This window comes from Nothoprocta perdicaria, unplaced genomic scaffold (assembly GCF_003342845.1).
Source record: "Nothoprocta perdicaria isolate Ctin4 unplaced genomic scaffold, notPer1 scaffold_417, whole genome shotgun sequence".
In the NCBI taxonomy this organism is placed as follows: Eukaryota; Metazoa; Chordata; class Aves; order Tinamiformes; family Tinamidae; genus Nothoprocta; species Nothoprocta perdicaria.
In genome coordinates this window covers 120,538-143,143 of record NW_020455663.1, presented here as the reverse complement: position 1 = coordinate 143,143, position 22,606 = coordinate 120,538, and the positions used below count along the sequence as shown (strand labels likewise).

The following is a 22,606-nucleotide window of genomic DNA, read 5'->3' as shown; positions in this document are numbered from 1 at the left end:
AGAGCCATGTTCTAGAAAAGAAACTTTGATTTCTGCTATTTACATGAATTTTATGAGGCTTGCAATTGATAGCAAGTAGATCTGCTTTTGGAGCAGGGCCCAAATACCAGCCCTGCTCTCTCAGGCCTTCTTTTTGGCAACAGTCTAAAAATTCACCTCTAGCCCTACAGGCTGAGTAACACTGAAATCTCCTGTCTCACATGTCAGGATGACTTTTCCAGCCTTTCAGCTATTATTCTAAAAAATACCCACTTGCCATTTCCTATTAGAAAAGGGAGAGGCAGGTAGCTAATTCAAGAAGAGTGAATTGCCCTTTGAAGATGTCTACATTCTTCATAGAGTTAATGGAACAGAAGTAAGTGCCTAAGTTGGGAGGACTGGATCCCTTTCTATACATCTTAAAGATGTATTATTTTTATTCATTGTCTACGTAGGGGGAGGGTTAGGTGGAGAAAACCACTCCCTCTCAGGGCCGAATACTTAACATTTCTGTGAAATAGTGCTTAACATTTAAATTAGATCAAATTCCAACATTTTTATCTAATTAAAAAAAAAAAAAGAATTGTATATCTTTGGCAATGTGATATCAAAATCAGGAATTGCTAAAACTGCCTGGATATTGTTAAGTCTGCTGAATTACTTGAGAATCTACAGCATGTTGCCATCTAAGAAGTTTTCATCTTTATTATTATTATTACCTTACAAATTTACCTTAGGTAGTAAATGTAATGAACAATAAAGGTGATGTCTTTTCCTAAGCAGATGAGTTTTCTCTGAAAAAAAAATGTGATAAGTTTACATTCACCAATTAAAATGATTCACAGACTTGCAATATTTTTGCAATATGGATATACTACATTGCTTTTTACTCTGCTTGTTTTGAGACTTCTTGTGGTACAAAGCATATGAGATATGCAGATAACCAACTCTATATTGATTAACTGAACATATTTAAACTGAACTCTGAAAAATTTGATCCAAGGAAAAATCGCTTAAATCTTTACCTAAATGCTCAGTGTAATATGTTAAAATAATATTTACTGAACATTTATTTGGCTTCAATAAATGACATTAGAAGGGAAGCTGAATAATCTAGTAATGATTAAAAGCATTTAAAAAAACATATACCATTTGTAAAGTAGTCTAGCAACTAAAACTGGGATTTATCATGTTAAAGAGCTAAATTCTATATTTGCGTTGATTTTATGTCAGCTTTTTGAGAATACTGGTAAAACTATGCAAAAAGATTAATGTGTATCAAGCACTTAGTTGGATTTTATGTTCTATTTTATGGTAGTGAACCGTTAAGTAGTCTAAGGGCAGGTGAACATTTTTTTCTTTTTTTTTTTTTTTTTAATAACTGGTTGCCTCCTTTCCAGAAGGATTTGATAATTTCCTCATTCTCTCTATCTGTATATAAATGTCTAGGTTTCCTATCACAGAATAAGTGAAAACAAATTAGAATTCAGAAAGTTCAATTTGATATGTATGTTTTGGTTATAAAGTTCTCTTTTCACTGCCTATCCAGGCAGAGCTGATAACTGTCACATAAAGTACAACTGTGGAATGAATAACAAATCACCCACATGAAGTAAAAAAAATATATATATTGAGAGAGACATTTTGATAATAATCCAAAACGTTATTAATATTTTCAGGAACATTATGCCATATAGCAGATACTGTCACTTAGGATGTCAGCATGGCTAGACCTTGCCACACAGATTCCTGCCATTTAACTGTGTGCGAGACACAAGACACTATTACAAGGAGCTAAGAAGCTTGATGCAGAGTTCCCTACTATATTTTATTAGTAAATGAACAGGAAGTTCTTCCGCTCACTTTCTCTGCAGAAGAACCTGCCTAGTGGGCATATATTATTTTGCCTATTTTTCCATCAGCTGGGCTTGTCTCTAAACTGTGCCTGAACCACCCAAGTTCCTATTTTCTCCTCCACCCCTCTGCCTCTTCCTGTGCGTCTCATCTCTTCCTGAGGCAAAGATAAGCTATATGTACTACTAGAATGTGCTGTATGTTTGAAGCACTTTATGAAGCAAGACAACCAAATTTAGAAAGTGCTTTCAACACATTACCCTGCTAATAATGTAAGCCCTGAGGTGGTTATTTTGGCTTTTGAATGTATTTCAATTTATTTTAATTATTACTTTTTCATTCATTGTGGAAGAAGGGTCACACAGCTGATGTAACCACCTTTTAAAAATATAATCTAAATTGGGACAAACTAACTTTGCTTTAAAATATAAATGATATTCATGATTTGTTTTGAGACTGCAGAGAGGAGGGACAGTTTCCCGGTTTCCAAATGTTGCTTTATCAACAGTAGTTTGTGATTCAGTAGCCAAACACTCTCACTTAAAATAAACCAACAATGGAATACTGAACAATTCCTTGAGCAAAAAAAAATTAATAAAAAAAATGGGTTAAAGTAGCTGCAGGTCTCCAACTTTTATTGAGAGGGTAACTTGGCATTTAGGCAGGAAAAGGCAACCTATAAAGATTACTTTCTTCTTCCATATGCTGCCTCTCTGCAAAAGTCCAAGTGGCTTACCACATTTCACTCATACTGTTCCAACTTTCCTTATTCTTGTCATCCTTTCCCATTTTAAATCAATGAAAAAAAGTTTTACTTTTCCTTAACTGAAGATTCTGGAACCTGCTATCCTTTATGCGAGGGAGGTATGTTGAGATCAGATATGACATCTCTCTAAAATAGCATATAACCAACCAGAATATAGATTTATTATAACTTGTCAATTATTCAAGTTAACTAAAGATTTGAATAATTATGGAGTAAAGGGAGAGAAAGAATCTAAATGCTTAAGTCTAAATTCAGTATAAATTAAATAACATATGCTGTTATTTTCCTTTTATCTCCATATCTATGTAGGAATAAAATATAAATTTGTTTGAATACCAAGACTCCTTACTTGTGCTGGTTCCCTGACCTGCCACATGCTGGTATCTTTCTTCAAACTGATGTACACTGTAAAAGTGCAGATTAAATACTGGAGGAATAGCACCGGAGTTTGGAAAATGGTATGTTTTCTTTGCAGCTAAATCAGTACACCCAAGAGGATATAATCAAGGCACAGCCAACAGGGTCCATGCAACGTTAAGTAAAATAAGACAAGAAGTGCAGCAAATTGCATAAAATACAAGACAAGGACATGTCAAGTTGACTGACTTTTTCTGAAAACAAACAAATAAGCAAACTGTAATAAAAACTCTGAAAACTCTAAAATGACTATCATCAGAGCATCCACACTTTCCTGATAGTCTGTCACAGTATTTCAAATAAAAAAAACTGAAATATGAAACCAGTTCATTTCATATGACTGACATAGATATATTCACCTAATAAAGCATTCCAAAGCAAGTTCTTATTGATTGCATCAGTAAACCAGTTGCAACAGAAAAATGAGACATGTACAGCTAATTTCACAGATACATGGTATCTTGTAAGATTTACCTAGATGTTCCACCATGGAATGAAGTTCAGTTATTTTAAAATACTGTCATAAATCTTTTAACATCTTATGGGAATTCTTGTGTTAAATTTAGAATTAGCTGTTTTGTTCCCTCTTGCTTGACAGTTTTATCTCTGTTGCCTATTTTCTGAGGTTTTTGTTGTTTATTCTTTGCCAAGTGCCAGCTCCAAGGTAAGAAGCATAAATGTGTGATTGTTGCACTGTTTTCCAAGGAAATGATAAAAGAATAAAGGCAAAAGGGCATCACTGCACTCACAGTAGGACATATCATTGCATTCATTATATAAAAATCTGCTATAGAGAATAGACAAGAGCAACAAATATAGTCTGAAGGAGAAATCCCCAAATAAAAACTCCATTATTTATTTTTAGTTAGCAATACTGGTTTTCAAAGGTGATGATATCAAGATATTTTGGGTTTGCCTTCTACTTCTATATTTTATTACTCTTTTCCTATCTAGTAGGCATTGGGTATATTGCAGATCCTGCAATTGAGTCATACCACCTTTGTATCAAATGGTCCTGTTAGAAAAGAGAAGGAAAGGAAAAGGAAAAGAAAAGCAAAGGTTTATATAAGCAATTTTGTTTTTTACAGTCTTTCTTGTTTTCCTTTTTTTCCTTCTGTTCCAAAAAGGCAGATGTGACAGAGAAACCAAGTTTACATTTCTATGAGCCACATGATATATTAAAGAAATAATAGTTTGACATAAACTCTAGATAGAAGTAAGTTGTTAAGTGAAACTAAAAATCAGCAGAGTAAATGTGTTTCAGTTTGCCAAAACTGGAAGCTCTATACTCTTACAAAAGCTCTTCAATTGCTTCATTTCCTTGATACTGGAGTCCAACCTGAGGGAGAATCAACTATGAGCAATATAGTAATTGCCTCTCACAGAGGAAAAAAATGCTGACTTCAACAATATGTGTATGTCGATAACCATCTTGCAAATAAAGGAATATGAGGATCTCTATTCTGGTCATTGTTCTGAGTAAAAGTTCTTTTTTCCCCTGCGTTTCTAATGTTTCTTTTTTCACTTATATCATATGCTGTTAAATACCTAATTTTTAGGCAAATGGTATTTTTAAAGAAAGCATGAGTATTTCAAGAGCAGGAGAGTCCTATCAGTTTCCATAAATTCATACCAGCAAAGAACAATTAGGGTAGATCTAAAAGTATGTTCATAGATAATAGTCATAAAGTCTGACTAATGCTAAATCACAGCTACTCTACTGGGTGTTATTAGGACAAGGCAAATAGAAAGGTTTGCATAAGAATTGTAAAATTAACTACTTTCATCTTCTAAAACATTAGTTCCAATTGTTTCTGTAACTTATGGATACTAGGATAGAATTGTAAACTATCCTCCTTTTTAAAATGTTGAAACTACATAATGGAACCACAACACATTACCAAAAGTGAAGTTATAGTAAGCAATCACAATTAGAGGTTCATCAGAGCTACATAAAACATTAACATATAAAATCTGGGTGCATTCATGTATTGTTAAAAAGTTAAAAGATACATTATTTCACACAGCAAGAATAATTCATAATCTGAACTAAAGATGGAAACAGTAAAAAAATAGCACCCTCATTTGTCAGGATGCCTAGTGAGACAGGAAGTTCTATACAGCAACAGCATTGTAAGGATGAATAAATAGCAATGAAGTTGGCTTGTACTGCATGGAAGCTTGCAGATGGTTCATGAATTCATGTCTGCCACGTTTCTGTAATACATTGACTTTTACATATTGCTGCCAGATGGAATACAGTTTCTTTGTATCTTGAATATAAATCTCCAAGAAATACAACTTTCTTCAATGTGTTCCCAGTATTTGAAACAAAAGCAAATTTTGAGGCAGGTTTAGGAGGCTAAAGCAGATTTAAGAAGAGAATATAAATTCAATCCTCAAGAGTTTCCTTGTTATAACTCATTTTAAAATACTGGAGTTATCCCATGTGATTTGCACTTTTTGAGAAAACAGGAAAGACATCTTTCCTTTTTTCTAAAGGAAAACTTGCATACAATCTACCAAATGCAAAAATATGCCGCAAGTGTTTTGGAAAAGTTTTCTGTTGAACTGACTTGTAGTTTGGCAAAACTTTGTCATAACATTTATATTTGCTTCAGTACAAATTATATCTATCCCACGGATGAAATCATAAGAGCGTGAAGTGTAAATGAGCTTAATCTTTGCTGAACATCTGTACTTATACCACAGGAGCCCCTTGTGTTTCTCCTTGTTTACAATAATACCTAAACAGATCTAAGAGCTAATATATCTAATTCAGTTCTTATCGCAATATTATTGTAATAGACTTTATAAAAAGGTGTTTCTCTCTCTCTCCCCATCCCCTTTTTCTTTTTCTTTTTTTTTTTTTTTTTGACTATAAATGAGCTAGAATGAACTACAGAATTCCCCTTTGCTTTGTAATTGCTTACACCTGACTCTCTCCTATCTGGTCCTGATTTCTAATCCTAGCTGGTAATTGCTAAAAAGCATATATTTTTCATAGTGATGAATTGAACTACATGGCTGTAGGGGAGAATGTTTTCCCATTCAGTGATTTCTCACAGTCAGATTTGATGACAAACTTAACTTGACTTCTCTCAGGCAGCCTCAAGCATTGTTTATATGCAGATAATTCTGTGTTTGAACCCATTAGGCTTTTACGACAGTTGCAATCAAATGTGATTGGGAAACCTTCTGGCTTACTTGGATCCATACTTACATTGTGCTTTGTGAGGTTGGAAATGTTAGTTGCTATTGCTTGTAGCCAGTCAATACAGTCTTCAGCAGAGAGACACTGAATTATTCCACTGCAAACCCCATCCACAGCAATTACTTGGAACGCATTTTGCCTATAGACATGTCATAATAGATCAGGTCAGAAGAAAATTTCATCTGTTCTAACACACCATCCTAACAATACTTGTAGAAAAGCTTTTCTTTCAACTACAATGAAGGTTAGCCACTGAATACTGATAAATTGCTGGTTTTCCTGCTTTATAATTATCTGACATTAAAATAACCATGCTATATTAAGTTTCTATAGATGGTGTAGCTATAAAAAATATAGAATAGCTCCATGGCACCTTAGCCAACTGTATGTAACATCAAAGCTAAACAAGAGAAATAATGGATACACATCAAAGAGTTAACACTCAGTTTAATGCCATCACTGCAGATCAAAGAGAAGGAAAGTATACACTGGACACTGTAGACAATGTTCCATGAAATTTCGTGGGACACACTTTTTCTCAACAACCTTTTTTTTTATTTTTCTAAAATATTGTTTAATGCAGTAAGATCACTACCTGAATACCCCTCATTGGCTTCTTTTGGGTATAGAGTTTTGATTGTAAATAATCCTCTTTAAAACATTTATGGAAAGGTTTTGAGAATTCATAGCTGACCAGGTAGCATTCATGATTTTTCACATTACATTTATGGATATTGAATCATTAGAATACAGTGGAATTGTAATGGACATCCATCGACAGAAGCAGTGGCCATCCAGGTGTCTATATCCGTTGCCATTCTGGGCACTCACATAATGTTCTGCATTATAGACTTGCTTACCACAGTCGAGTGCCAAGCAATTACAAAACAAGAGAAAACTTTCAGGTGCCAAACCAGTAACAGACCTAATTTCCTCAGTAAATAGCCTTTTTGGCTAACAGCCTTTGGAAGGCTCACATGTGTTTGGCTTTAGAACCAAAAGAGCTCAATATTAATCCGTCTCCTAAAATAACAGGTTACTAAGCACACAGAGAATACCAAGTTACACTGTTAGCATTCTACTACAATTACATCCATTTGCGATCAATTCATAGTTGAAAATTAGGCACACATCATTCAGATTCTTTAAGAGTGCCTCATGCAAAGTCAATGTTATCTTTAGTTCAAAACTGAGTGTCATTTATGACAGCTTCTGGCATCTCAAGATAGATACCCATTCTACAAAGTTATCTTTTACCTCTTAAAACTAGATTCAATTTATATCAAATGTAGAGTGTATCCATATCAAGCGTAAAGGTATCTGCTGTATCCATGTCAAGTAAAGGCTTTTCCTTGGCAGGAGAAGCATTAAAAAGAAATAGAGCCATTCCTTTGCTTTGAAGAATCCAGACATGACAGCAAGCTCTGAATGGAGGATAAAGCTTACATATCCTAACATGGATAAGACTTGGATAACATGGATAAGACATCTACATGATCATGCAGAGATCAGGCTTCCTTTCAGTACAGTGAGCCAGTACAGTCTCCTGCCCAGGAGGAGGACTATGTTGCCAGGTAAATATGACTTTGCCTGTTGTTTATTGCTTACTGTTTACTGCTGTTACCCGTCAAAACCTGCAGGTGTTTTAATAAAGTATCAGGACTTCTCTAGGACTGCCTTGGCCTGAGCTGGTTATAGTTCAGCAATCTAATGGTGATATTGTCTAACCTGCTTTGACTTAAGCTCTGTGAAAGGAAAGCTTAATGAGCTTTCCTTAAGCTCATTAAGGAAAAGCTGGCAGACCTGAGTGATGAATGCATAACATGCAATAGCCCCGAGATTGGGGAGGTTTTTGTGTAATTTGCAGGTTGTAACTGAGAACCAGTAAGAACAAAGCAGGTTATGATAAAATAATCTCAAGCCAAGCCAAAACTGAAGGTGAAGAACATGTTCCCATCTCCTAAAGATGAAAAGATCTCAAGACCTCAAGGCACCGGTAAATCATCATAAATCTAGCTCTTGAGGAAGATAGCAAAGGGATACTGTAGGACTTACTGCAGCAATGGAAATGTAAGGATAACACTTAGAAAAATATATCAGGAAGGCATTTATGCCTAATCTTGGCAGAAATATGAATAAGACTTTTCTGTAACTTGAGTAACTTGGACAGTTAGACTATTAAAATATTATTCTTGTATGTTCTTAGCTATATATATACAGCTTCTTCCGTGTTTGTCAGTAATGAGATTTTGGTCTCATCATAACACATTATTAGCTAATTCAGTACCAGTATTAAAAGAGGAAATGTATGAAATATAGACCTGTTTTGGAGAAATTGGCAGGATAAAAAAAAAAGGGTCTTATCAGCAAATATATGTGACTCAGAGCACAAATATATGTGCTCTGTGGCAGTGTGTGTATTTACATGGAAGAACGGGAAATTTTAAACCAGCAGTGCCAGATGAGAAACCAGGATGTAAAAAGATCCACTATTCTTCCAAGATTCAAACACCAAAGTGGAAAAAAAAAAAAAAAAAAAAAAAAAAAAGAGAGAAAGAATAGCTGGAAGACATCATGGCTGTATAACAAACTCAGTGTTTATTACAATCAGCCTCACAATTAGTAAGCCCTATGTGCTTAATTTAAGACTAAACTTTCTAATTGCTAGCAATCGAAATAATAGAGTAACATACTCTGAAGCTATACACAATTGTCCTTTAGTTAATAAACTACAAGCGAGAAGTCACAGAAGTTGCTACTGTATCTTCATTTTACACATATATAGCATATATATATATATGTATATAAATACATTTACATGGTGAAAATAATGTAATACTTTGGTATTTAAATGTTTTAACCATTATGATCACATTTAGATACTTTCCTTCCTTGGACTTTGCAGCTATTTTCATTTCATTTAAAATGCATAACGCTTGAAAAGCAGTAATAATTTCAGAATGCTACTGTCTTCCTTTCTGATTTCTATTAAACTATTTTGATAGTAATGAATTGGAACTAGTGAAACATTAAGTTAAGTAATGTCATGTAGCAGTGCAATACAATGCAATAAATCTAAAGCTGACTATGCATTACAGACAACTTTCACGGTGATAGGGAGATAAAATGGCAATGAAACTCAATGTTAATAAATGCAAAGTAGTGCCTGTGAGTAAGAATAAACTTAGCTATATATACAGTGAAGAGCCCTCCTATAGCTGTTAGCATTCAAGAAAGAGGTACAAGAATTACTGCAAATAGTTCTCTGAAAACCATCAGTTCAGTGCTCAGCATCAGTCAGAAGGCAGAAGGTTATCAGGAAGTATTAGAAAAGGAACAGAGAAGAAAGCAGAAATGGTTATTATGCCCTTATATAAGGCATAAATCAGGAGAGATTCTGTTGGCTTTCCAGTCACCTTATTTCACAGAAGATATATTATAAGTAGCAAAGAAACAGAAAAGACAACAAGGATAATCGGTGTTACAGAGAGGTTTCCCTAAATGGAGATAACACGGATCCTTTAGGTAGGAAAATACAGGACCTAGAATTGTACAAGATCTAGAATTGAAAAATGGTCAATTGAGAGCTTTGGCTTAGGTTCTGGGTGCTGGGTCTACCCTCGTCCCCCTCCTCAGGACCCAGCCACTAGTGGTTGAGAACAACTTAGCCACAGCATGTCCACAGGATCTGGGCTCTGGATACTTTGAAAGAACTATGTATATCACCACTTGTCATCTCAGGCCATTGCTGTGCTCCTCATCTGTTTTTTGCTGCAGTCTTGGCCACATAACCCTCTGATTCGGGGCCCCACATGTAAACTGTCCTCTTGGCTCAACTTGCAGCTGGTAAAAAAAAAAAAAAAAAAAAAAAAAAAAGGAAAAAGAGCTCTTGCAGACAGAACAGTCTGTGCACACACAGACTGAGAAAGTTGCTCACCACTAGATCTTCCACACGTGTCTGGTCCTGGTTGACATAAGAGCAGAATACAAGGCTAGATGAAGCTACAGGGGCCATGATGACATTTCCCATGTTCTGCATCTCCAACAGCTACGGTAAAGCTAATAATGGCACTACTCTAAAAAGAGAGATTTCTAAATATTGTTACTTTTCACCAAGGAATCAAAAATTTCTGAACTTCTTTACCTGCACAAATCTGATCCTGGGAGGTACTGAGAAAAACGTGAATGAAGAAGTGGAATTAGTCGGAGATCACACCACCGTTTTTCCCATCTAAGTCCTGGGGATGCTGGCCACGAGGAACATGATAATGTATCCTGAAAAACATTAAAAAGGTCCTTCTGGTTTTTGGCTTCATTATAAATCAGCACAGATTTGGAGAGAGAGAGCAAGAAAGAGAGATCAAAGACTTTATACTTCATTTAGTATAGTCTTTGCTTTACCCAAATCTTTTTATATTAGATTTAGCAATCACTGGAGTTTTCACAGACAAAAAAAAACCCAATAACTTAAGTATCAATATGTTTAGAGGAACAGTAAATAAAATGGCAGAGGAATGAAAATGGCACAGATAACACAGATCACATTATCAGATATTATTTTTTCACCTTTATTCAGGATACAGGTTTTCTACAAATTATTCACTAAGCAATCCTAATTCATTTTGTTTTATTTCCTGTGGCCCCATGCATGTTTACATACATGATCAATATTTGAATTCGACCTATTTATACAAGACACTATTCATAATAAAATCCAGGCTAATAATGCATTCATCATATCTGTGAAGAATGAGTATTTAATATCCACTGTTTAATCCATAGTGCTTTTTAATTAATGTAGATTGTTTACTGAGTAAGAAATGGTTTTAAAGAGTAAAATGATCAAAATTTATTATTAAAAACACACAAACATATAGCACCTATTCCATAAAGTTCTATATGAAACAATAGTGGTCAAGAAGTTATTCCTTGAAGTTGAAAATAAATAGGCAGTTCCATAAGGGACAAAAAGAGGTACCAGATACTGTGGCTAGGAATTTAGCTATGACAAGTTTTTTAACAGAAAACAAGAGACTAAAAAGTCACATGAAGGGAGAATGCAGGGAAGGTGACAAGCTGTTCTCATTGGTGGCAAGCGATAGGACGAGGGGTAATGGCCATAAGCTGGAGCACAGGAAGTTCCGTCTCCAGGTGAGGAGCAACTTCTTTACTGTTAGGGTGACAGAGCCCTGGAACAGGCTGCCCAGGGGGGTTGTGGAGTCTCCTTCTCTGGAGGTCTTCAAAACCCGCCTGGATGCCACCCTGTGCCACGTGCTCTAGGTGTTCCTGCTTGAGCAGGAAGGTTGGACTAGATGATCTCTAGAGGTCCCTTCTAACCTTGCATATTCTGTGATTCTGTGACTTTTTAGCCTCTTGTTTTCTGTTTAAAAACTTGTTAAATATAACAGCAAAATAAGTCATAACATAGAAACGGTTAGGTCTGTTGAACAATTCTAATATTTAAGGTTTTTTGCATATCTGTAATAAATATTTTGCTTAGTGTTTGTTTAGAATTTACAAAAATTCTAAATAATAAATAAACGTCTTGGAAAACAATCTTCTAGAAAAGTTCTTTGCCATTTTTAAGTATACCTGATTTAAACTCTTCTGCTGCTCAAGCAGAGATAGAACATATTTCTATTAAATCTGTATTGCTAAATAAAAATACTAATCACATTTCTCAGAGTATAACATCAGCTGGTGTGATTTGTCATAGCTAAATTCCTAGCCACAGTATCTGGTACCTCTTTTTGTCCCTTATGGAACTGCCTATTTATTTTCAACAATAATTAGCTCTTTCTATGTTCTCTGTTACTAGTTATTTCCACTACATTATTATGGTGCTATTCTTCCGTCAAGGAATCAAGGAAATGCAAGCTCTTACCGTATTGTTGGGATGGTAGTTGAGATGCAAACCACTGTCACACAGTGGGGAAGATGTGCCACTGCTTTGGTCACTGGGGGCACCTAATACAAATATGAACAGAAAAAAAAAAAAAAACATTAATCTATAATGTTATAGTTCAAATGTGTGTGTACGCATCTATGCATCCTCCACCCACTTTAGTTTTGTCTGACATTCGTATTTTTTCTGGTTCAACACCACATCATAAATCAGCTTCTTAACCTCAGGCCTGTAAAGTGATCAAAATTATCTTTCGCTTTGAATGAAGCTTACTTAGGATCAAGAAACGTTTCCCTGCTGTTTTGCAAAACATGAAGGAATATGAAAACACTTCCCATGTTCTATATTTTCTCTAGTCATGCTTTCTAAAATGTTATATATGAGTAGAAAAAAAGTAAAAACACTACCTCAATAAAAGACTGTATAAAAATTATCTTATAGCCCACACTGTGTCCTACTAACTTAAAACTCAAAGCTAAATACTAGTTGCTTTATAGCTTAAAAATCAAGCAATAATTTTACTCTTTTAGGAGATAGAAACAGAAGGAAAACAGGCAGGACTAAAGCCAGAAGCCCACACATACCTAGATACTTAAGTATGCTGGAAATGTCTATAATTATGCACCCACACTTATAATTGGATATAATTAAGGCAAGGCAGTTGTCTCCACATGTTTCTCATGGGGCTAGTTGACTAAAACTCTGTTGGACTTATACAAAATGCTAGTCAGGTATATTAATTCATTTTTAGGAACACAGGCACCTCTACCAAAGCCTCTGATTGAGATGTTAAGCCCTCCAAATACAAAATCTCATTTTCACATTTGGCAAACAAAACTCTTCCAAACGGAAATGTTCTCAGATGTGGCCTGAAAAATGCCTTTAAAATACAGTGCATCTGGGTGTAAGTTACGGTAAATCAATAGAACTGCGTTGACTTAGCTGTAGCTTTGACAATTCACACAAGTCAAGTGCCTGGTGGTTGGTCTGTCAAGCAAAGATAATAATCTTTCACTTGAGATGAATGCTAATACAACATCTGGTAAGACAGGCAGCTCATATTCATGCCAATACTGGCTGAAAAATCTCCTGTCAATCACTGTCAATGCACAGTATGTTGAGAAAATGTAAGAATTCACATGTTCATTGAATAGTTTGTTTTGTTACATTTTGTTTTTGGTCAAGTAATAAAAGCTTACATGCACAATCTTCATTCAGTGGCAGTTTGAGAAAAGCAGGTGCTCTTTTCAGGAAGGATACAGTTAGGGTCACTTCTTCCCCTGCATTGCGAAGCACCTGAACCTGAAGGGAGAAAACAAAAAGGATGTTGTGCAATAAATATGCGGCTGAAATACTGCAAATGTAAGTAAAGGCATGCAGATTTCACATATCAGACCACAACTGCTTTGCAACTGATTACAATGGCATATTTTTACAGGAGAAAGTAAGAAGAGAAGCTTGCTATATCTGCTGTGCACCTAGTTACTCCAATTGATAACAGTGGTAAAGGGAATTGGCTTCCTAATTACCACTAGCTGGAGCTATTACTTCTACCTGACATTGTCAGTTGCACATAAGCAAATCACCTATAAATGTTCTTAGCCCTCCTGCTATCTCCCACAATTGCACTTGCTGTTCTTGTTCCCATCTTTGTTTTTTCCCATGATGAGAAACACTGAAACCAGGCACTGCTGAAGGGGAACTCCAGACACTTCCCCAGAGAAGTACAGTAGAACTTCTCTGCAGCACAAGAACACCTAAGCAAAATGTCCATTATATGGAGACATAAAACTGAAAAAAGAGAGAAAAATATATTAAGTCAAATAAATAATGGGTTTCAGAGAAGAAACATCTTTTTCTGACTTTAGTACCTAGAAAATGTTTAAGAGTTGATTTTGCTTGTTCTTACAGAGACTTCAGATGTGCTCTGTTAGTAACTGCAATTCTTGAGCAAAGAGCTGCAAGAATGTTTGGGAAGTTCTTACAGAGTGACATATTAGGCAAATGTCTTAAGCTAGTATATATTTGTTCTATTTCTGCTGTATTTTCATCATATTTGAATTAATCGTAAGTAACCTTTCTTGTATGCTTCTTCTTGAAATAAACTATTTTATGTAGGATTTCTATTATTTAATTTATACATAGGAATCAGCATGTTAATAAGCAATTCTGCGCCTTTACTTATATGCAACTGTAATGTGGGGCTTTCAAGAGGAGTCCTTCCATTATGTAAAGCTAACTTAAAGGAATTCTTCAAGAAAAATGTAAACTTTGATTTATGCACAAGCAGTCCCCATTCAATACTGGTTGCTACAATAGGAAATCTGACAACAGCATATCTCACTCAGCACCTGAAATCCTTTATGAATTTTTAGGTTATTGTTTCTTTGAGATACAACAGTAGTTGTCAAATCATACTTTGCAATGTAGTGTGTATATCTATATGTATGTGTATGAATAAATACTCACAACACCAAAGAAAATCATTCACCATTCTAAATGGTCTCCCAAACTTTCAATTGTAACATAAGTTTGCTTCTTCAAGGAACCTTTACCCCTTCTGAAATGTTTTATATCACAGAACCAGTAAGTAGTCTTTATTTCACAGAAACTAGATGGCTTGTAGTCCGTGCATTAATAGTTTAGATCAAGACTCAAAAGTCCTGAATTACACCACAGAAATCACAGTGTATCCTTAGGCTTCATAAGAAGGCATCATTCTCTTCTCTTATGTTGTTTGGAATAGTCATATTCAAGGTAGAAGTTAACAGAATGTGTTCTGTGTTGAAATGATAGATGTTGACAAGATGGACAAAGTGCAGAAGAAACAGAGCTGCTTTCCGCTTTGTTAAATATGCTCTTTTATTCAGGGGCGGGGGGGGGAAAGTGGGGAGGGAAAAGTTGCAGCATTAGTATTTATAACTTTCAGAGTCACCTTTCAAGATGTGTAAGAATAAGTGGATAATATTTGAAGAAGCTGAGTCAGTAAACTCTGTCCCAGAATCTTTCCATTTCTAAGATTTAGACAAACCATGAGCATATATGATTTAGTTTGATAATAAATTGTTCTGTTAAGGCCAGAGGTTGCCATAAGTAGTTTGCTGTGACCTTTTTCTCTAAACCATCTGAAAAAAAAAGGAGTTTAGAAACTCTCTAAAAGTCTAAATAAGCTACTTAATGATTATGGCAAAGATGACACGAGCCCTCAATCCTATTTCATTTACTTTCTAATCATTACCAAAATCATTCCAGGAAATAAGCCTAGTAGAAGAAAATGAGATTTTTAATTAAATTAATTAATTATTCTTTTCAAGCTTTCTGTTGAAAATTATATCTTTATTTTACATAAAAAAGGAACCAGTACTGACCTGTTTTCAATTAAGTGTGACTTATAGGATTCATTTACCTTGTGTCCCCATTCAAAGTTCCTTCTTAGATTTCATGTATTATGCCATATTTTTTCTTCTCCACATACAAAAAGAATGAAGTACAATAGGAAATCTACTTATACCAAGGAAGGTTTTTACAGTATATCAGAGAAGCTCATGCTCAGGAATGGCAAAGTAATTGATATTTATATATGCTATAAAAATAAAGATATATGAAGATACATTTATTCTGTATACATTGTCAGACATTTGGTGATAGTTGGCTACTGTAGTCATAATTCAATAAATATTTATTTCAAACATGAGGGAAGCAGACTGTCAAAATCCTTTATACATTCTTTAGAAAGTTACAGCATATTTTCTGATTTATAAGGCAACTTAATTCTACATTGATCAGAGTAACTAACTAATCTGATTTTTACCAGTGCCTATCACACATAATATGCAACATAAAAACAGATGAAAATTCTAAAGCTGAGGATTATTTTCTACATCCTGAAAGGATGAAACAAAATTAAACAAAGTTTTATTAAGAAACTGTAGTTATTGGAAAAATTTTCAGGATTTCTTTTCTGAATTTGAAATCTACTTGTATATTCTGGTACAACTACATTAAATACCTCATATTTTAGTTGCCAAGTTTAAATAAGGTATTTTGCTATGCTTCCATTCCAGGGTAGTGGCTATTTTCAATTAGAAAAATAGATAACTGTGGAGGTCTTTCATCATGGGAGGCTGAACAGTAGTATTAAAGTGGTATCATGTTTTGTCAGCAAATTAAAATAAAAAAAAATCCACATCAAAATTTTTATTCTATAGAATTGTCTGTACTTTCAAAAATATTTTAAATAGAGATAATGCTTACAATTGCTGGCTGATCACTGATTTCTAGTACCAATTACATTTTTTTAAATAAAAATTATAATAAAAATATTATTTCTTCTTTAATCTTCTTTAATTATCAAGGTGAATGAATGAGAGTAAGTTGTAAGATTAATTCAGATCTCCTAGTAAAACATCTTAGTACACTGGATAAGGCACATTATGAGGTTTCAGGTACTATTAAGGTCACAAGATATGTCACTTAACTGTTCAATTTCTAGTCATTCATTTACAGAGTGCAATATGCAGTGTCTAGTAAAGTTATTGCAACAAGGAGAAGCTTTGACACAGAGAAGCTCTAACATCTCCTCAGTATCCTTGCAATAACCACTCCTAGACTCAAATACTTAGCACTGTCCACCATAGCTCTATTAATATACTAGGTCTATTATTTACTAACACTCTATACAAGCCTTCTAAAGTGTAGGACTTAGATTGCATTTCTCAAGCCTGGTTAAATGGGTGACTGATTTTCAAGTAATTTTTTTCTCCCTTGCCCTTTGTACCAGTTTACTGATCCCATTTCTAGAAAAAGAAAAAAAAAGTTCCAACATAAGGCAGAACACATTGGAAGAACCAGCACTTCATACATCTTGTAAAATCTAGCTGTCTATTTGATGAATTCAGTAAGTCCATGATGAATTGCTTTCTTTGAAAATAAGAAGTGGCTATTTTAAGAAACAGCACTCCTAATTTCTTGCACTTCTTGCACAGTCAAACTCATAGTCAAATTTCCAAAGACAATATGAGCCATTAGCAGTAATCCATATCAGTCTTGGGATAATATCAGAGTCTCATCCCTACTGTGTATAAAAAGCTGTTCAACACTAGAGAACTACAGCCCTTTAAGCATGTGATTTCCAGTTCACTACTGCTAAAAGAAAATGAAAGGTATGTAAAGTGTTTGTTTTTTTTTTTCATTCTGTTTCTATCAAATCACTTGAAATGTTTCCTGTAGTATCTGGAAAGATGCAATTTGATCTAACTTCTAAAAAAATGAAAAAGAAGCAAGGAAAAGTAATTCCTAATAAACACAGAAATTATCTTGAAAAATTCAAAACAAAAATACTGCATCTTCTACTTTAGGATTTTCTTCATATGTGGCAAGCTATGTGAAACTATGGACTCTTTTCCTGACAAAATTTCTACTGTAAGATATAACTCATTAGTACACCTCATGGCCTAGCACATTCTTTCAAGAAAATAGGGAAACTCTCTTTTTGGAAGAGGCCTCTATGCATTTGACCTGATGATTTGGGAAACACTGCGTTGCTGATTGCAGAAAATGCATATCCAGACACCATTAAACAAATATTCTTATTCTCTAGATCATTCAAAAGTAGCATTCTGTTTTATTTCTTGATGCTGTACTGAACATTTGAGATGCATTATTTTTCTATAAAGCTCTAGATTTTGGGTGTATTAATTCACCTGTGTCATGGATTCACTTTAATTTCAATGATGATTAACTGTAGTATTTAATGTGTCACTACAGACACTCAAATTAAATAAATAAATTGAATTAAATAAATAAAAGCAATTTAGCGTTTCTATTAATACTGGAATTTTTTTTTTTTTTTTTTTTATTTCCTCTACGGTACAATACTGCCCTTAAACTTCTGCTGCTGTTTTAGATGTCACATGATTATTTTTTGTTTTTATGTACGGTTATTTGATGAAAAAAAAGTTAAATATCAAACAGAACCTTTAAACGCTATCAGCAAACTTTCTCAAATCATAAACGTACTAGAATGGGAAGAGTACATTACACTTCTGCAATATACATCTTATAAAGCAAGCATCTTTAGGACTGAAGTGAGAAAAGCAAAAATAATTGTTTTCTGAAGAAGTAATTGTGCTAAATATTAGAATTAGGAAAAAAGAAATGAGTTTCTGAAGCAACAGTGTCTATATTTTCATTACATTAAATGTAATGACTTCAAAGCGTCAGTTTAAAGAGGTGAATTTTATGATGGTGTATAGTATGACCAAGTAAACTTGAATATAATAACAACAACAAAATAACAATAATAATAATAAAAAAAGGAATTTTCAATAATGCCCATAATTATATTACCCTTTAATTTTTTATAAAATTTCTAGTTCAAGAAAATAACTTCATATAGGCTCAAGTCTCTTTCAATATATTCAAGAAAGCACTGAGGCAGGACCTTCCTCTGACTTAAATCAATATTCTTTCCTCAATAATTTATAAATCTATTCTTAAATTACATGTAAAATTTACCCACCCACCAGTAAAGTGATAAAGATCAAATCAGAAGACTAGTATATTCCTCAAGATGTGCAGACCTCCAGAAGTGGAGCAAATGCCACTCCTTACTGCACTTTACAGCAAAATCCATTTCTCTAATGAAGTTTATATTTAGACAATAAAGAAGATTCACATTATAAGCATATATCACTGTATGATAAGTTGTAAATTCCTGTGATGTAATATTTATCACAATATTTACCAAGTATAGAAGGTATACAAAAAAGATAAGAGTTAAAACTATCACAGCTTTTCCTCCTTTTCAGAGAATTCACTTATTGATGTACATAGTAAACTAAAACATCGTTAACAGTTCCAACTCAGCCAGCACATCTGAAAACGTACTTTGATATTAGCATATGTGTAGTTTTTAGCTTTTTGCTGTCTGGTTCCAGTACCTAAATGAGACAATTCAAAAAAAAAAAAAAAAATAGTACACTAAAACTGGGAGCTTCCTCCCACCTGGGGTAGGAATTGTAGGGCAGGATGGTGTCTGAGGCAAGGGTGAAGGAAGACATGCTCTGCTGTTCAGAACTCTCTACTGCAGATCGCTCCATGAAAGCAGTCTTTTAAGAGCTGGCAGGAGGCTGGAGTAATATTCACAGTTATCGCATAGAGTCCCTACAGAGCCTACCACTAAGCAACTACTTTGAAAAGTGGCAGAAAGAGGTTTTAGGCTTCTAGGATGAGGTAGGAACTAAATCAAGGTAGCACTGACTCAGTGAATCCTCCAGTAACTCAGACACTATATAAAAGATAATTTCAGAGCAATATACACAGAGATTCAAGGCTTGCTGACTTTTGACAAGTCCCATCAGAATGACCATTTAGAAACTGAATTACTCCTGATTCCAAGTGACAGCGTTATTTGAGCTAGATAGCAGGTGTTTTCATGGGTGCACATCTTATACCTCTGATTACACTTGTCTTCTGGCTTCTGTCACTGATCTTTGCCCTACCTCTTTTAATAGTTTCATAGACTCTAAAGCATAGAGAACACAGAATGGAACACGTGACCTCAACGGTTGTATATAAAGCAATATTTTCTATTTAGTAGAAAAATAAGTGATGTACATTTTGAAGTAAAGATGTAATCAAGTTTCAAGCCCACATGCAAAGCATGCCATTTGCATTAGCTGATGCTAAGATGCATCTACACAATTTGTTCATAAGAAATGACTAAAACAATGAGATGTAAATAACATGTATAAGTGTAATGAAGATGCTGGAAAAAGTGAATAATTTTAGAAGTAATTTATTGGAAGTATAATTAATTCTTACACAATCACCTTCCCAAACCTTTCATGATGCAACAGAGGACCAAATAAAGGCCACACAGAAGGCACAATATCCTGTAACTTCTTTTCCAGTGCAATTCCAAGTGAAAAAGAGAAGCAAATAGTGTTACTTTAGTGATATATTTACAACCAAATTTTGAAAGAAAATCTGTTTTTAATTTGCAAGGTAAAAATCTGTGAAACAGAATACTTACTAAAATGTCTAAAAGATCCAGCATCATTTTTTTAAAAAAATTCTAAACATTATTATGATCTCCAATAAGCATTAAAATGTTTAGAAATCATTCAAGTAGAATAGCAATAGGCTGAATTTACTGTTAAGATGTGTGATTAGCCTTTCAAAATCAATATAAGAAAGTATCAGTAAAATATAACATTGAAAAAGCCTGAGGGGGAAAAAAAATCTGTAAAGCTCTGGAAGCATTTTTATATTCATCACATATTAATTGCATCACTAGTAATGAGCATTAGCCAGAAAATGTATTGCTATGAGCAGACAAAGTGCTTAATTTGCATTCTTAGGTCTTATACTCTAATTTTCTGTTTTATTAAAGACTACATTAGCTGGTCATCATAGTTCATAGTTTATAGTATATCAATTCATTAGACGACCAATAGTCTCGTGCCAAAGTAGGTTAATCAAGGAATTAGAACTTCACTTGTCAAAACTGGTCTAAAGCACATGGGAACTCCATGTACTTTACTGTTCCTCATCCAAATATTTCACGGTGTATTCTGAAAAATCAGAATAAAAAGAAATGTTAATCCCTTACATTCTGACTCTACTAACAGATTGCATGACAGCACACCAAAAATTGGATTTGACTAAAAAAGTAGTCAGAAAAGAAGGTCCTACTGTATACATGTCTGCTTTCAGTGATCTACCAGCATTCTCTTAGCCTCATCCCAGTCAAGTTTCAGTCTTAAACAAAGGTCCCAAGCAATGAGTTTGTGGAATGTTTCTCAACCCATATTCCATGGACTACTATTGGTCTTGGACTGTGGTCCATGAAAGAAACAATTTCACACACATACATTCATCAACCACTCAGCTTTACATTAAGTTATCTTTCATTCCAACATGAAATTGAAGAGGAAATTAAACACAGAATTTTGGTTTATGAAAAAATGCATAGTGCAAGGAAATAGTATTTTGAATATTATCAAGTTGGTATTTTGTTGCATATTACATTCTAATTTACATTGACCTCTATAACATACACTGGAGCATGCATAATATGAATAGAACTGTATTTTAATGTTCTGAAGAAAGAATAAGCATTGAATAAATTGAAATCTGAGGTTTCATTTAGAGATCTCTCTTCACTGTTCAGATAATATACAGTTATTCTTGACAAGAAAATAAGAAAATCCCCAAAGAACCAGAATTATATACCAGAGCTGAATAAAAAATGTGCCTATATTTTGATATTACCTTTTACCTTTGATATTACCTATTACCTAATACCTACCTTGATATTACCCTTTATGGCTCTATTTCTTTAGGATTACTCTTCTGAATAATGTGTACAGTCATACAGTTTTAAGAAATACTCTGCTTTAAATTCTTATAGATATTCCAATTTAAAAATATCATTATATATTGAACTCCTGCATCTCTACTATATTTCCATGCTAATTCATAAATAGACATTTTTATAATTATATATTTAATCAGTTAAAGCAGCTAAAAGGAATCAAGCAAATCTCTTGTATGTACTGTCTAGTACCATGCTGTTGTAATTTATGGAAAGTTACGGCAATGTTTCCTCTTGTCCAAAAGAATTCAAGTTTCTGATTTCATGTCTTGAATTATTTTTAAAATGCTTTATTTCTTTCAATGACGCTAGAAGCCATTCCATGCTACTGTTATCATTTTAAGTCTTACTAAGACATGAAAACTGAAACTTGAATTCTTTTGGACAACAGAAAGCATTACTGTAGCTTTCCATAAATTACARCTTCACGGCACTGATACACTCACCACCTTGTATTTCACTAGACTACTCAATCCCGCCATCTGTCAAATCTTTTAAATCACTAAGCCAAATTTTTGTTTCAACTAATTTTTATAACATGCGTGATACTGACATTATACACTTATAATTAAAATAAAATATTTGTGTGGCCTTGTCGTTTATATGATCACTCTGAAATCTACATATGACCCTGATTTTGTTTGAGATCAGTTCCATTTACCACTATCCAAACCAAATAGAGATCAAAGCTACCCTGGATGTAATCTGTAATACTTGTGATAAAAACAACAGCAAAACAAAACTCTTACTGAAATGGAAGAACAATTCACACTAGTGTAACTCTTACTGAAATGGAAGAACAATTCACACTAGTGTGATTACAAAATTTACAGATTTCAGCACTGTGTTGCCAAAAGGTTACAGAGAATCCAGGAAAAATATAACAAGATGAAGTGGACAGATTCTAGTCCAACTTTTGATCATAGTTATAGAAACTTATGGGTGCAAAGTCAACTAAAGACTAGAGAGATATAGTAAAGCCCAATTTAATCAGCGTCCTTCTCACACTGAAGTGGGGACTTCCAAACACATTTATTATTAGGAAAAAAAAAAAAAAAAAAAAGTATGTGAGAACAAAAAATACTCTATATT

At 34.0% G+C, this 22,606-nt stretch overlaps 1 protein-coding gene across 2 annotated transcripts in view; it reads right to left on the bottom strand.

The window, feature by feature from the left end:
- The window catches only part of SNTG1 (syntrophin gamma 1), a 137,015-nt gene that overhangs the window by 77,575 nt on the left and 36,834 nt on the right, over positions 1 to 22,606 (bottom strand). For both annotated transcript variants that reach the window (XM_026045924.1, XM_026045925.1), the window contains exons 7-10: positions 13,335 to 13,437; positions 12,115 to 12,197; positions 10,375 to 10,505; positions 6,240 to 6,369 (exon numbers count right to left, since the gene is read on the bottom strand). In XM_026045924.1, the coding sequence (XP_025901709.1) occupies positions 6,240 to 6,369; positions 10,375 to 10,505; positions 12,115 to 12,197; positions 13,335 to 13,437 (447 nt within the window). The remainder of the gene's footprint in view (positions 1 to 6,239; positions 6,370 to 10,374; positions 10,506 to 12,114; positions 12,198 to 13,334; positions 13,438 to 22,606) is intronic.